Raw genomic sequence first — 16,748 nt, 5'->3', positions numbered from 1 at the left:
TTTTTAATTTTTTTTTTCTCACTTCTTTTTTTAACTTCATAAAATGAACGTATTAATGTTTTGGATTTAGGTTGGAATTCAGGTACAGCAGTTAGTTCCCATCAGTAAAACCACTTCGGCTCACTCAACAGTACAATCGGGACACTTACCTGGTGGATCACATTCAGTTATTGATCTTTTTCATGTTCAGAAAGCAAAAAAGTGCTCAGAAGAAGAACATAAGGAAGGTCAGTAAGCTTTGTAGTTTGCATGTGTCATAATGGTCAGTTCTGAAGGGCTCCAACAGAGATTACCTTTTGGAATATTACAAGTTATGTAACATAAACTCTTTAAGAGCATGTTTTGCTGCTGCAAAGGAAAATGCTACAAATAAAACTTTGTATATGATTATTCCAATCTTTTAAAGTATTCTTTCTTACTATTAACTTTAAAAAAAAAGGAAGTCTTATAATTATGCTATATATTGTTTGAACTATTTTAGCTTCCTTGAATCTTCAGAGTATTTTTAACTATTAGATGATCATTCTGTATTTTGTTTTCATATGTATAGTATTTGTGGCTGCTATGGACCTTCAAATATCTTCTGATTCAAGAACTTGCACTTTTCTTCCATCTCGCGGTACCCATCTCACATCTGGTCTCAATTCTAATGTTAACAACACTGAGTCCCCTGTCAAATGGAACGGCGTGCATTCTCCTATCAGCGTAAAATCCAGGCTTAATTTGAGTATTGAGGTTCCATCTGCTTCCCAGGTAAAACCTGAGAATATAAACCATTTGCAATACATTGTAATAACTTGGGATTGTTTGTTTTATTTGGATAGAGCAAAAAAAGTTACATTACACTTTTTTAAATAAAAAGAACTTTAGTTGAGTACTAGAGTTCTGTAGTACACCCTATACTGTAAGGAACTGTTATTGATGCAAAACTATTTTACCTTAATAAAAGGATTTTTAAAAAGCAGTCATTTATAGGCTAACTAAAAAAGATTATACTTATTCAATGGAAAGAAATGTAATTTTCCAGTATCTTTTTCCCTTCTATCACTTGCCAAAGAAACGGGAATGGAAAAGATGATGAGGACAAAATATTAAAAAACATTACCTCCCATCTTTCACAACCAAAGCCTAGAGCCGAATCATAAAAAACATACAATAAACTTTAGGAAAAATTCCATTAGAGAAATTAGACACATTCTATAGTTAGTGCTCAGCGTTTATATGTTTATGATACGGTGCAGATTTCTAAATTCCCTTTTCTTATGTTAGCTCTTAAAAATTATTTCTGATTAGCTTAATCACTGATGACTGGCTCAAGAAGAATTTCATAGTACTTTGTCTCATTTTCATGAAGACAGAACTTTTAAATGTTTTCCATCCCTCTTTATGGCAGCAATATTCTTTGCCACAGATGCCAATAAATGATAATCAGGTGTCTTCTCCGCATAATTTCTTAAAGTCATGTGTTCTATACCAGACTTTAAATTACACTATAAATCTGTCTTCAAGATTTAGTCAGTGAGAAGGAACTAAACGGCAACTAGTCTTACGCTCACTTCTATACTTTTCAATGGCTATGCCCTAAGTTTCTGCCTAAAAGAATGTCAAACTTGTATTTAGATTTAATTATTCATCTTGATGTGTTTTTTCACATTTTCTTCAAATAATTTTAAAGCTAAAATGCACACTTAACGTTTGTACAGTGTCACCTTTTAGATGAGAGGAGGACAGTCTTTATTTAAGTAAAATATTTCTATGGGGTTTGGGGTTTTTTTTGGTGTGTTTTAACAAAGGAAAAGCCTCCTTATTTCCACCCCACATGTTATTCAAGCGGACATCTGTTATAAGGGGCTGCTATGAGCAAGGTGCACTGTATTCTGCAGGTATAAGCAGATTTACATGCTTTTCTGTAAAAATCTGTAGTTTTAATTTCTGTAATTTAAATCTGTAAACGCATGCATTTGTTGATGTTCTGTTAACAGCTTTCTCAAATATTTATACAGTTTTAGAAGCCAGTTATGCTTTTGGCAGAAAACTATTTTTTCCATAATGCAATACCCAAGCTAGCTCAGGATCTAAAAGCAACTTGACTGAACAATGTGAAGCTCCATATACTCAGATTCTGCTATAGGAAGACTACATACGAACAACTGAAAAATGGACTAGCTGTGCGGTAGAGTTCCTAAAGTTTTGGTGGCCTTATGGCACAATATGCTTATCTTTCCTTCTGCTTTATAACCATATTATAATATGGAATTCAGTACAGGGAAGGAGTGGTGAGAGTTATTCCCATACTGCTGTTTGTGTACTGTGTGCTAGAAAAGCAACAGCAAGATACTTTACACTCAGGATTTCCAGAAACTGCTTACAGAGGTATATAACCTTATATCTGGTTTCCGATGAGAACACTGAACATTGTAAAAAGATAAAACTGACTATTCATACTTATTATTTTTACATTTTGCTGCTGCAGAGTGTAACTGTTAGGTTCCTAGGTATGTTTGCATACACAGATTAAAATGATATTTTTTTCTAAAATTCAAGAACTGTAGAACTGATTTTTTACTAAAATTAACTCTGTTATCTATTAATCAGAAAAATCTAAAAGGTTTTCTGTATTTGTAGATAGACAAGTCTGTGCTAGAAGCTCTGCCACCTGATCTCCGAGAACAAGTAGAGCAAATATATACCATTCAGCAAGGAGAGAGTTACGGAGATAGCAAAAAAGAGCCAGTAAATGGATGTAACGCTGCACTTCTGTCGCAACCAGTTGGAACAGTGCTTTTACAAATACCAGAGCTGCAAGAACCAAATACCAATATGGGAATTAATGTAATAGCATTGCCAGCTTTCTCACAGGTAGGATGTTTGCAGGGTATCAAACGTCAACTTTCCACCTGTAGGAAGAGTTAACAGCTTTTTCTTGACAGCATTACTAGAATATGTGACTTCCCAAAACTATTCATGGTCCTTTAATATCTTTTAAAAGTCTGCTTTCAAATGTTACTCAATCTATCACAAACATAGTACAATAGTATGTATTAAAGGTTTGTAGTCATCGGTATGCCTGTGTTTTTGCTGTTGTTTAATATAAAACCTCCTCATTTACACTTCGCTTTGCAATCCAGTGTGTAAATAGCCTTTTTTCTGCATTGCAGCTGAGTTACACTGCACCGTAAGTCTGAAGCAGTCCTAAAATCTGCTTAGCTAGTCACAGGAGACTCATTCTGTTTAAATGGATGTTTTGATGGTGTAAAGCCAACCTCTACTAGCTTCTGTAGATGTGATTGTTTATATCGCATTCCTGGGACAAAGGCAGGCATGGCTAAAGATAGGGCCTATCTCCATAATTTTTAAATGAACTCATATACAGCGTATCCAGGATGAGGAACATATAAGGTTGTTTCTCAAAATAGGGGCCTGAAGGGGGAGCAGGTAGCAGTAATGATGCTTCTAAAGATATTCCACCCTTCAATGCTAGATGATGCTGAACAAATGTAGGGTAAAAAAAAGTAAATCAGAGATTGGGTTACCCAGAGATACAATATCTTGCATATGCATCATTTAAAATAGAGCAGTAATTTTATTTTGTATTTTTATTTTTCTGTTTGCTATGCCATTGCTCCATTGCTGCTCCCAAACGAAGTGATATCACCTAATCAGATTTATAGAGAGATATTTGTTGCTTTTTCTAAGGCATAATGCTGCTTAGCTGACAAAGAATCCAGGGAAAATTAGATAGAAATTCCTGAGCTGTTTTCAGTAAATAGTAGTTAATGCATAATTGTTATTTACAAGATGTGTAGTCTATTCTACTACTAAGATTTCTTCACTTGAGTCAAGTTTATTGGTTCAAAACCAGTTTTGTCAAGTTCTTATTCCTGAACTGCTAAGTTGGGTTTCTCCTATGGATTCATGGTACTAATAGTATATGAACTCACCATACCCCAGCTGTTTTAAACTACATAGTTACAGTCATTCATAGGCAAGAGTTTATCTTGGACTTGTGTGTGAAATTACGCTGTGCTTTAAAGTATACCTCTCTACAGTTGTTTTACTGCTCAGTACTCCTTTTTCAGGATAAACTTTAACTGCATTTGGCTTTCTATAAAAATTACATTTAGTTCGTGTTTATGCTTTATCTGTTTATTAATTAGGTAGTTGAGAATTGATTGTTGTTTTTTTATAATAGCATTACTTCTTGATATTGTCTGAGAAATACCTAATTTACACACTCAAATGCACCAGTTTTCCTGTCTCCATCTGCTAATGCATTTTCTGACTCTGTTACTTGATACAAAAATGTTAGCTTAGCAGAGCAGCCTTTTTGTTTGAAGATGTAGTTTAAGAAGAATTAGCTACTTTCTATTTGTTTGTCAGGGCCATCCATACTACCGATTCTAGAATGCCTTATGTTTGTAGTCCAGATTTTCTCCTGAAAACCATTCAGCTTGTTTTATTGGCAAAAAGAGAACTAAGATTTACAATTTTCATTTTCTGAGTTAGGTCCAAGTTTAATACCTAGAATAATACGGTTGAATAACTTCATTAAGCTTGGTGAAAAAAAATACGCTAAAACAAATTCATTAATACAGGAAGATATTCTTCTGGGTTAAAATCAAACATGAACTTAATTCAATAATACCATATTTGTCTAAATGTAGTTTGACACAATTTTTTTATTGTTAAAGTCTTTGTGGGAGGGTATATTGTACGAATGCACATAAGCATTTAAGACTACTTTCTTTCAAATGATGCCGTGAACTCATTAGTAATAGGTTTCAGATATAGAAATACTGCAAGCCACTCCAAACTGAGTACTTTAGCTACATCAACTCAGCAAATGTAAATGATGCCCTGCCATCTTTTTATAGCTTAATTAGGTTTGTTTTTCAACCCTTCATTCCTTTTGTCTGAACTCTGATTTTATGACCAGGTGCCAAGTTAATTGGCTGATAGTGAATTATTCATTAGAAAACATGTGGAAAATGTACTTTGTTGGGTAGGGTTCTCCCATAAAAATAATCCGGATAGGTTGCATCCATTTACATCAGCTGTTGCAGTAACCTTAAAATTTAGAAGAGCTGTATGTGTCTGTAGCAGATGAATCCTGTAGAAGCATAGGGTGCAAGAAGTAAAAATTACAGATGCTTAGAAATGAATGACATTTGTAGTAGTGGCATTAATTACTGGTGGCAAATTTGCACCACGTCCTTACATTGTCTTAACACAGTATAGATTCTGTTTAAGGAAATTCATACAACACATCAAAAATACTGATAGCTGTATGCTGAGGCAATACATGAATTTATAAAACCAAGGTTCTCTATAATGTGAATGTGATACAACTATGTGAAAGCTATGTTAGGATACTCTGGCTGTACAGTAAATTACCTGAAATTCCAATTAATTAGTGTAGCATTCATATGAACTTGGCTGATGGCTCTTCTAACTGAATTTTTACATGTTACACTTTCAGAGGGCAATGATAGGGGGGATAACAAAAACATGTCCAGTTCCTTGTACTGCATTATTTCTGCATGAATTATTAAGTGCTATATGCAAAAAACAGTGTTAATTAAGGGCCTCCCAAATTCCTAACTCTTGAATGCTTAACCAGAGAACACTAACCTTTTTAAAATAGTTTTATTAAAAAAAATTATATTTGAGAAATAACTTAGGCCTCTGGACTTAATTGGCTACAGTCCACTACAATGGTTTGTTCTGTGCAGTGTATGCAGTAATTGAGGTCAGAGTTGTTCCCATTTCCTCCTTTAATTAGTGTATATTTTGTGTGGTGAAAAATTTGTGTTGGCACATGGAGTTCTAAAAATGGAAAAAATGTTGTGCTAAATTGATGAATTTTACCTGTGGGAGCATGTTCATGTTTATTATCGATTTAGACATCATATGTGTGAATGGCACAGCCTACCTTTGTGACATAACATACATATTTTGGTTTTAAAAAAAGACCAAATCTCTATTGAAAATGAGAGGTAACTTTTAATATATATATGCATACTGACGTATAATAAATACAGTATCTCAGATAATGCTAGAAATTGTATTGTGCCCTTAGAATAGTAATAGTAGTTTTGAACAAATTTTTGTGCATATTTCCAGATTTTACCAGTGATATGAAGGGCACTCTCCCACTGGGCAGATTTAATCCTCTAAATGATAGCTGTGCTTTTTTGAATTAGATTTTGCAGATTATGAGATTGAAACACTGTCCAATAATATTGGGGAACTCAGAATACAAGATTAGCCTGTCACTAATTTGCTACTTCAGACACACAGTGAGGGAAGATAACCCATAATACGTGAAATTTTACACTGTCCAAATGACTGTGTAAGGCAATTGGCAACAAATTATTTCCTTTCTAGAATTCAAGCACCTAGGACATCTGGAAAGGACTGTGTTTTTATCAGTCAGACAAGAGGTGGACAACTGTGGGAGAAAGAAATTAAACGCTTTTGCGTTAGTTCAAAATACGAGATAGCTGGACTTTGCATTTCCTGTCTTTAAAGAAGGGAGGCTATTTCCAAGGATATTTTATTTGAGGAGTGTAGCAGCTTCCAGGAAATAGAAGTATCAAAAGAAAAGGAGGTACAAAAGTCTGATTGTCACAGTGTTTGAGTTAGGAAATTTGAAGAGAATGTCCTCTAAGTTAGGCTTAATTGTGATTTTACTATAGCTGTACTGTATATCAGTAGGTGAATAAAGATAGTGGTGAACAAAGTAGGTCTGCAAAGGTAGTGTATTATAGGCCCATAAATAGTAATTTTTATAAAATAATAAATGTAAAGTAATATTAAATGGAAATTTTTATGATTTTTACAAGCTAAAGTACATGAAGAAAATGTACAACATATTTTACAGTGTTTCAGTTATATCTCATTTATTTTTGCTTGGCATAAAATGTAAATACCTTTCTCATGTGAGTGATGTAGAGAAAAGCAAGCAGTGTTGCTCACTGGTGAAATAATCAAATTAATCTTTTGTTACTGTTCAGGTGGACCCTGAGGTTTTTGCTGCGCTACCTGCTGACTTGCAAGCAGAGCTTAAAGATGCGTATGATCAAAAGCAAAAGCAACCAGAGCAGCAACCTGCTAATGCTTTCGGTGAGTATATATAGTTGTACAGTAGTTTTGTACAGGAGTTGTTTACTCTTCAAAAAGAGTTGTGCAACCCTAAATAACAAACTGGAAAGTATAACTAAAGCTTCTGTGAAGATGCTGTGTTAAACTTAATTTCTGTATTTATTTTTGACAGACTGTCAATTACAACCAGCTGTGGTCTCATTTTGCAAACAGATGCCTAGCTTTACTTAAATGGGTAATTAATTCAATTCATGGGGACTGTGGCACTAAACTTACCATGTCCATATGTTTGCAGAATGGAATCTAAACTTGATAGGTACTGAAGATGCAATACTTCAAATGACAGGACATAAGTTAGTTAAACTATGTTCAGATAGCACTCTCATGGTTCCCTGAAACCCATAGCACTGGTATGAGTTTCAGGCAACAAGAGATATGATACATCTTGCCATATGTCTGATAGTCAGATGGTTTTACTCTGAGCTGATAAACCTGGTCTCTTTTTTTTATAATCAGTAGAAAGAAATCAGATTAAGTCCCTGTGAACGTGCTTTCTCATAAAATAGGTTGGAAATGTAATTGGGTTCATTGCCAGTTAAATAATGCATTATTATAATGAAACCTTGATTTGATAGTCGACTGGTGCAGATATGTCAGTATGATGGAATGAGAGCGATTTCCTTGGTAAACTATGATAAAAGCAGTTTGGAGGGCTTTTCGCTGCTGGTTTTGCTGATAGCCACTGGTGGGATGTCTTAGCAGGTATGTGGGTGGGACCGCTCTCACTGAGGCGAAGCAATTTGTCCAATAGGCTTCACATTTCACCAGCTGTTCATATTCAAGCACTGAAGTACTTGATATTAAAAGGTTTATGAGTAGTTCAGTATCCTCTGTGTACACTACTGTCTAGCAGTGCTTTTCAAATACTTAAAACATTGCCCATGTCTGGAATGGCATGTGAGTGTTAAAGTTGCTTTATCTAGGTTATGTTCTCCCAATTGATCCATAGATTTTTATGGAAAATACAGAGTCCCCCTTTCGATGGAAAAGTATTAAATTTTAAAGTGTCAGCCACTGACTATTCCTGTGTTTTTCAGTGTCAAAAAACCCTTTCCTACACCTGAAACATGCAACAGTGAAAAATAAGAAAAAAATCAGGAAAAAAAATCCAGTCAGTCCTGTAAAAAAGATTCAGAGTCCTTTGAAAAACAAACTTGTTGGTAGCCCTGCAAAAAACATGCCAGCTACATCTGGAAGCCCACAGAAGCTAATAGATGGTTTCTTGAAACAAGAAGGAACAGCCGCTCAGGTAATTTGAACACTAACAGCTTTTGGTAAAGCTACGTCCCTTTCTTTAGCCTTAGTTAATGTTCACAAAGGCAGCTTGTTTTCTTTACTGGATTCTTTACTAGACGCTTATCTATGTGTATATATATGGTGTTATCATACTTGTCAGACTGAGCATTATCAACTTTTATGTTTGGAACAGCCGGAAGCAGTTCCATCAACTTCAGATTCTTCAGGCCCATCAGCTCTGCAGACTGAACAACAGCCTGGTTCGTTCAGGCCACAAGCACCCAACCTAGCTGGAGCCGTTGAATTCAATGATGTAAAGACGTTGTTGAAAGAATGGATTACAACTATTTCAGGTGCGGGGTGTCATGCTAGGTGATCTTGCATGCATCACAAGGAAAACTATCATTTTAGCAGGCTTTTTGTACTTTCTTCCTTCACTCTTCCTTTCACTGGTTATTTTTCACAGTAATCTTGAAGTCTTACTGTCTTGCAATCTTGGAGTAACTCGATTCTTCCTACTCAGTTGTTATTCTGTGGTTTTGCCAGCTCCTGTTTCTTGCTTAACATCTTGAAAATCTTACCTGCTCTCTTTTCAGCCCATTTGCCAGGCCCTTGTCTTATGCCTTGATGTTACTTGTGTAGGAGGTTTTCCTTATTTTGTCCAACATGTTAAAACTGCTAGGATGAAAGCTATTGAAAGGGAATTCCTCTTTTATGAAGATACCATTTTGGAGGCAAAGGAATGCCGTTTTTTTCAAAATAACTGCTGGAAAGAATTCTAGAATAAACTGCAAAAGTGTAACACCATTGCTGAATTGTGATTTGAATTTTAGCATTAATGTAAAACAATTAGCAACACCTTAGTACCTTGGGAAATCTGGCCTGTGAGGTTCTTTGTACCCTGGACGTTACTATTCTCCTAAGAGTTTCAAACAGCCATTCCATTCTAAATCCCTGTTTCTTTTCGCTTTAGTTAATATTAGCTTGGCCATCATTTGTTCTTACCAAAGAAAAAGAGGAGGTCTACAAGACGGATGTTTCAGGACCTCATAGTCCTTTTATGCACACAACTTCTGATGTTGAGGGGAGGTATAGGAATACAGCAATTGTCAGATCAGCCCCTGAGGGGCAAACACTGCAGAATTTCTTTCTATTATATTCCAGTTATTCTGTGATTATATTCTAAGTATACTTAAAGAAAAGTTCTCTCTTTTTTCTTTTTTTCTATTACAGATCCTATGGAAGAAGACATTCTACAGGTTGTGAAGTATTGTACTGATCTAATAGAAGAAAAAGATTTGGAAAAGTTAGATCTGGTTGTTAAGTACATGAAAAGGTAGCTTAATTGCTAGTACTTTGTGACATTTAGACTATTTTTGTTAGAATTTATGCACTAGATGGTTCAATGCAAGGCCACAAGCCCATTAGACATTCCATTGAATGTTTTAATACTTTAATATTAATAATATTAATAATATTAATAAAATATTAGTAATATTTTAAGCTTGACTTTTATTTCAAAGCTGGGCTGGGGAGAGAAGTTGAGGTGTTAAAATAAGTAATCTGTGGAGTAGCATTTAACAGTATTTGCTACAAGGTCTTTTGTTTCTAGACAAAGGATATCATTTTTGTCAGCATTGTCCCTTCGTCATGTTTTCATTCATTTTTCATGGCACCTTAGGTCTTTCCTTTGTTTCATCTGATTTTGTTCTCCTGCTGTGTCCAGATCCTGCCTCACTTCTAATCTATTAAATCCATTTTTATTACTTAGTTATTGTGCTCCTGTTAGTCTTCCCATGAGTCAGGAGGCCCACGTTCCATTTATGACTTGCTTACCAACTGATACTTAACTGTGGAGCTCAGCTTTCCATGTCTTAGATCTGGAAAATACTTATTTCACAGAATTAATCAACACCCAAAGGACTACAGCAAAGTAAAAATTTCACTATGCTTTTGTATTATGGGATGTCTTTAGACTATGCAAAACGCACAGTGCAGCTAACCGTTTTGTTGAACGCTGTATAGTAAATTCTTTATAAAACTCTTCAGAAAGCAGCATGTCCCATTCCTGGTCCCTCTATGTGAGATTTGCATTGATGGCAGTGTGTTTCTCCAAAGCCTGGTAACCAGCGCAGGACAAGGAATCGGGGTCGGATGATACGCAGTTGTCCGTGTGATACTGATGTTACGGCTTTCAAAGCTCTAAGTGTAGGAACACTCTGCTCGCCTGTCGTAGTGATCTAGAAGGGGATTTTGAGAGTACAGAGCTGCTTTGTTTTCCTTGGGCATTTCCTTAATTTGCTTCTAGCAGCAGCTGAATGACAGAGGTAACTCATAGCTCTCTCTGTGGGCCTCCATGATTTTGTTCCATTTTTAGCAATAAACACAATACAGTGCCCGAAAAACCTATTATTAAAATGTCTTAATCACCCTTGGCATTCATTGGAAGAAAAAAATAGTATGTATGTCTGGGGATGAGGAAGGAAAGATCAGGATCCAGAGGCTTGCCATTCCTGTTTCTTCAGTATGAAGTCGGTAGAAGCTCAGCACTTCAATCACAGGCTTACAACCACTGCAAAATGGTCACACTATTTAAAAGCTGGTGTGACACCACTCAGATCAGAAATTTCCCCACTGAATGGCAGAGTCGTCTGTGGCATTAGGTCAGACTTGGTATATTTGAAGATAGGGCTTTACCAAGACCAAATCAAAATACCATTCATTGTGATCTTGTTTTCCAGTATGAAGACCAAAACTTACTGTAAAAAGGACTGGTTCTGTAATGGTAATTTTCTCCCTCTTCTTCCTTTTCCCCTTCAGGTTAATGCAGTCCTCTGTGGAATCAGTTTGGAATATGGCATTTGACTTCATTCTTGACAATGTTCAGGTAGTTTTACAACAAACTTACGGAAGCACATTAAAAGTTATCTGAACTTGTAGTAAAGAGCTTGATGAGAGCCTGGAGCTCTCTGCTAGCTGTGCCATAAGTGCTTGTGAGGTATTTGCAAAGTGCATGATAGTAATGCCCTGAGTTTTTATAATTTCAAATTTCTTTTTAAACAACAAAGTGTTTTGTACATTTCTTTTCAGAAAGTGCCAAATTTGTCAGTATTGCATGTAAATAATTGTGTTAAAATTCTTTTATTGTAGTATAGAATCTATTTACAAAATGTTTGTTTATAAAGTTTTATGGATTTTTACAGTGAAGTGTTTACAGTTGTTTAATAAAGAACTGTATGTATATTTTTGTACTGATTCTATTTTGTGATGCTTCAGTTTGAATATAGTTTTATTAAAGCCACAGCTTTGATTCATTTAACAAAGTTTTACACAGTGGCAGTGCCTCAACACGTGTAGGAGACTGCTGTGCGTTCACCTGGCTGCTTTTTGTTTCTTCTCCACTGACTTTATTGTGGATTTGAAGCCCAGGGAAGAATATTAGCTCATTTTCAGTTTCATCCTTCAAAGACAGAAACCAGTGTGGCCCAACCATGCCCAAAGCACACACGCTGTGAGCTGAAGTGCAAGTGCTGGCTGAGCCCTGTGTATTCAGGTGTACTGTCATCTGTGGAGGTGTGTGCTTGTGGAGGAAAACAAGTGGGGATCTTGAAACCATTGCCACAGAGCAGCAATGTAAAGGAGCTAGGGAGCAGCTAATGTGGAGCACTCTCTAAGCCTGTATCAGCCCTCTGTATTGCTCCTACTTTGGCTAGAGCCATGTTCAACTCTTAAAATACCATAGTCTCCCCAGCCTGTGACATGTGTTTACTTTATGCAACATAGCAAAACAGGTTGTAGTGGGTAGCAGAAGTGAAATAAATAGCCCTATCTATCTGTTGGTACTCGTGGTAGGGAGGGGTATGCTTGCATCTCTACAGTTTGTGTTTTTGGCAAGTCTTGCATTTTCCAGATGTATGCCAGCCTCGTATAGTCATATCTGGCCCAATGTGTTGAAGCAAGGCTGTTCAGGGGCCTGGCAAGAATGAAGACCACATGAAGAAAACCCAGGTGGTAAGAAAAATCTTTTAATTATTTTCTGAAGAAACGATGGGTCCAGGGAAAAGTCACCTGACTATAGAATTGCAAGCTGGAATGCAGATTGGAGCTAACACTGGAGGAGGGTTTGTACCACCAGCTTAGCAGGAAACATCTCCACTAGCACTGCGCAGAAGCTGCTGCAGCTAGAGCAGCAAACGTTCTGCAGCCACTTCACTGGCTGGAGCAGCAATGGCCTGTTGTGGCTTTAGGTTGTGCCCTAGGCTTCCCTTGTAAGGCACCCTGGGAGAGGTGCCAATCTGTCAGCCTTCTGCAACAAGGTGATGGATGAAGGAAGGGCAGTAGATCTTGTTTCCCTTGACTATAGTAAGGCTTGTCATCATACCTCCCATAACATCCTCAGAGACAAGCTGATGGAGTACAGGCCAGAGGGGGAGACAGGGATTGAAAACTACCTGGGCAGGCAAGCCCTGGGCATGGTGATCAGTGGCACAGCCCTGTTAGAGGACAGGCCCCGGTGGTGTGCCCCCACAGTCAGTACCAGCTCCTGTCCTGTTCAACATCTTCATTAATGACCTGGATCACAGGGTATATGTGAGTTTGCTGATGACACAGGATTGGCTGATGGAGTGGAGGACTGGACTGCATGTAGAGACCAGCAGGCTGGAGAAACAGGCTGGTGAGAACCTCCTTACATTCACGAAGGAGAAGTACAAAGTTCCACACCCAGGGAGGAACCACCCTTCAGGTTGCCTGAGCCAGCAAGACTCCTTCACAGCCAAGGCAGCCAACAGCCTCCCCAGCAGCACAAGGAAGATCATCACCAGCAGGTCAGTGGAAGAGATTGCTGAGCAGAGGGGAGCACTGGTGAGACACACCTGGAGGGCTGGGTCTAGTTCTGGGCTCCTCAGTACAAGAGGGACATGGACATACAGAACAGCTCCAAGGCAGAGCCCCAAAGCTGCTTAATGGGGTGGAGCTTCTCTCAGAGAGAGGCCGAGAGGTGGGACTGTTCAGCCTGGAGAAGAAAAGGCTGGGGGTGGGTCTTGCCCATGTGTATAAACACCTGGCAGGGAAAGTAAGGAAGATAGACAGCCACTCCTATATGGTATCAAGTGAAAGGGCACAAGGCAATGGCTACAAAGCATTCCAAAACACATGCCCCCCCCCCAAACAGGTTGTCCACAGTTGTGGACCCTACAGCAGTGGAGATGGATACTCAAAACCCAACCAGCCACGGTCCTGGGCAACCTGCTCTGACTGCCCCTACACTGAGCTCAGGGCAGGCTGGACTTGGTAACTGCAGGAGGTCACTTCCAACCTCAACCAGTCTGGGACAAGACTAATTTTCCCAGCTCAAGTTAGCTTGTTGGGTATCCGCCTATGTAACTGCATCTGTCAGTAGGTATGTATGAACAGAGAGGGACCTTATCTCAACCACGTTGTCTGGGTTTCTGCTAGAAACTACTGGAAACATTCAGAGCCCCTTTAGTTGCTACTTTCAAAGCTTCTTTTTCCTCCCCACCACCCCCAACCCTCCCCAAGCAAACAGGCATGCTAACTGTTCACAGAGGAATGTATTTGCTGAAATTCAAGCCAGTATTTTGCCAATCAGGTTTCAGGGACACAGCTCTGGTTTTGCAAGCACTGCTCAAGACATACTTGAAACTAGCATTTTTTTTTTTTTTTAAAGGCAAAAGGATTCAAAGCATTACTTAACCGAGTAAGGCTATTTGTAATTATATTGTCATTCTCCCTTAGCAACCCCTGCTTCAAGCCCTTAAATATTACATTCAACAGCTACCTGCTTCCTTAAAGCCTTTCAGTGAAGCTACTTTGTAAGTTCCACAACAGCAACCTGCAAAACCAGCATGATCCCCTTCCCAGAATTTTTACCTGTGGGAAGAACACCCTTCCACATTTGAGGAAACAAATCAAGAATACTTCAAGACCACAATGTTTGACATATGGGTTCTTAAGAACATCTTTTATTAGTGTAGTTTTGATGATTGCATAGTTTGCAAAAGAAAATTATAACAATTAAATGCAGTCTCCTCACAGCGATCATTCTATTCTAAACCACCGGCACACCCAGCCATGTGAACTTACACCACACGCCAATGCTGCTGAGCAGGTCCTTTTCAATGGCAAGTTTAAAGTTATAACAAAACAAAAAAATGCCGGTAAGTTAAATTCCATTGCCAAAGGAGGCGAGTTAAGTTATTAAATGTTCCTTTGTAATGGAGCCCACAGAATCCCAATTATAAAATTAAGATTTTTCCAACCGAAAAAGTAATCTAAGTCACAGAAGAAATCTGATCAAACTGCTTATTGCAAGTTAAATTCTTGTAAATATTTTAAATGCCACGATCTCAGCTACACAAAAGATCATTATCCATCTTGTTTCAGCTTGTGCTTTTGTTTTGCCCCTCTCAACGTGAGCTGCGAGCTACCAGTGACTGCCCGATCAGAGGTACATCAAGCTGTCTTCCTGAGCAGGGACCCGCAGGGGAGGGAAGGGTAGGAAAACACTGGGATCACAGGCCGACTCCTGGTCATCGCAACATCATCAACCAAACGCCTTCTGAGCTGGTTCAGTCCCACGGTGTCAGATGACCCAACAGCTTGGATGCAGCACCCAAAGTCACCCCTCACTTGCAGCCAACTGCTTCGCAGGTGCTTACCACAGCTCTCAGTAGCAGCCAGAGCAGAGAAGCCGCCTCCACGCTCCTCCCAGCAGAGCCTCTGGGAATCGTGACTTGCTAAACACCCAGCCTGCAACTCCGGTCCTTGGGGAACATGGTACAAGCCACAAGCCACCAAGATGACCACCATGCACTCTGCAAGGGCAAGTGGAGCTGGAGGAAGAAACACACAGGAACACGCCTCCATTGCTTTGCCAAGCAGAGAGAGGCAAGCCTCCGCCTGGCACAGCCACGTCTGTCACGGCCCGTGAAGTGAAACCATGTTTATTGAAGCAAACTGTAAAACAAACGGGCTACTAGGTCCATCTCCTTTATTTGCGGCTCTGCATTATAATGATTACAGGTTGGCTTTTGTGAACTGTACAAGCAATAAAAGGCAGCCAGCTATGCTTTACATCATTGTTTCACACAAAGCAAATACAGAAATATCCAATTGCCTAATTTTCTATTTAAAAAAATTTCTATAGGCACAAAGCAGAAGAATGTTGGAAAAGAGAGTCAAGGGAAGAGGTATGCATAAATAAAGAAGTACTTCTTACATCAAAAATGTCCCAAGAATCACAAAGTCTGCAGAAGCTTGGTTAATCAAATACTGCAGTACTGATCTCATCAGTATAAAAGTGAAAGAGCTTTAGTTCTGTAATAAAAATTCAATTTATTTTATTTTCTTTTGGAGAGAGGGAGGGAAGAAGGGTGGAAGGTGTAAGAGAAGGAAGGGCAAACTTTAAAACAGCAGCCAGTATTAGGAAGGGCAGTAGGAGAGGTGAACAGGCACATTGGAACCATGGGAACATGTAAATTGACCACTGTCAAACCAGTGTAAATTTCTTGGTTTCTCATGGAAAACATTTTATCCACATATTTTCCTCCCAAATGTATATCCAACACTGTCTTCAATATATGACTTTGTTGGTAACTTTTAGAACAGGAATAGCACATTTATTCCTGCCTCCCCATTGCTGTAAAAAGTTTAGATCTAGATGATTTCAAACACTTTCTTCAGCTCTACTATAAGCTGCCAGTCAGACTTCTGCATTTCATCCCTGAACCAGTCCTTCAGAGCATCGATGGACTGACGACTGATCTGCAACACACAAGACAAACTTATCAGAAACCTACACATGCACATCAAACAAAGGCAGCCTTCCGCACCTCAGAGGCCAATAGTCTGAAGAAAGGGTGTCAGTCTGCACAGCAGGGGAGCTCGTTCTAATCCCAGTTTTGCTGCTGATCCACTGTGTGACCCGTCCCCATTCGTTTCCCTTCCTCACTCCCCACATCCCTTACCAGCTGCAGAAGCACCAACCATCTCACACCTTGTGAGAACACCTTCTCTTCTTGCAACAGAACCACCCATGACCAGAGAGGACCACCAGAGAGGACCTCCTGCTTTCCCAGGGCCCACAGCACCAACACCACCTCCCAGTTCCTGTCACTGGCCCCGCCTCTCCACCTGAAAGGCCCCCATGGCTACTTGCCCCCCCGTTTGTGGATGCATGCCCCTGGCATGCCTTGCGACACAGTAACTAAAGGAGGGAGGAGTGTGGAGAGCCATGGCTTTGCTCCTGACAGCAGAAAACCAAGCAAGGGATCACGTCCTCACCTAAGGCCAGCATTCCAGAAATCGGAGCAACTCAAGCACTGCTA

The 16,748-nt window shown here is 38.9% G+C and overlaps 2 protein-coding genes across 4 annotated transcripts in view; one reads left to right on the top strand and one right to left on the bottom strand.

Annotated features, from left to right (window-relative positions):
• REV1 (REV1 DNA directed polymerase) overlaps positions 1-11,332 on the top strand; it is a gene marked incomplete at its 3' end in the record, with an annotated part of 51,232 nt that extends 39,900 nt beyond the window's left edge. For both annotated transcript variants that reach the window (XM_082013984.1, XM_082013983.1), the window contains exons 15-22: positions 71-227; positions 551-753; positions 2,626-2,859; positions 7,017-7,125; positions 8,202-8,413; positions 8,594-8,753; positions 9,634-9,736; positions 11,221-11,332. In XM_082013984.1, the coding sequence (XP_081870110.1) occupies positions 71-227; positions 551-753; positions 2,626-2,859; positions 7,017-7,125; positions 8,202-8,413; positions 8,594-8,753; positions 9,634-9,736; positions 11,221-11,332 (1,290 nt within the window). The remainder of the gene's footprint in view (positions 1-70; positions 228-550; positions 754-2,625; positions 2,860-7,016; positions 7,126-8,201; positions 8,414-8,593; positions 8,754-9,633; positions 9,737-11,220) is intronic.
• Positions 11,333-16,077: 4,745 nt separating this feature from the next.
• EIF5B (eukaryotic translation initiation factor 5B) overlaps positions 16,078-16,748 on the bottom strand; it is a gene marked incomplete at both ends in the record, with an annotated part of 36,250 nt that continues 35,579 nt past the window's right edge. For both annotated transcript variants that reach the window (XM_082014269.1, XM_082014268.1), the window contains one exon: positions 16,078-16,185. In XM_082014269.1, coding sequence (XP_081870395.1) covers positions 16,078-16,185 — 108 coding nt within the window. The remainder of the gene's footprint in view (positions 16,186-16,748) is intronic.

The sequence above is a fragment of the Phaethon aethereus genome (assembly GCF_964289735.1).
Source record: "Phaethon aethereus genome assembly, chromosome: 1".
NCBI classification, from domain to species: domain Eukaryota; kingdom Metazoa; phylum Chordata; class Aves; order Phaethontiformes; family Phaethontidae; genus Phaethon; species Phaethon aethereus.
The sequence above is the reverse complement of the archived record's forward strand: the minus strand, read 5'-3'. Positions and strand labels throughout refer to the sequence as shown.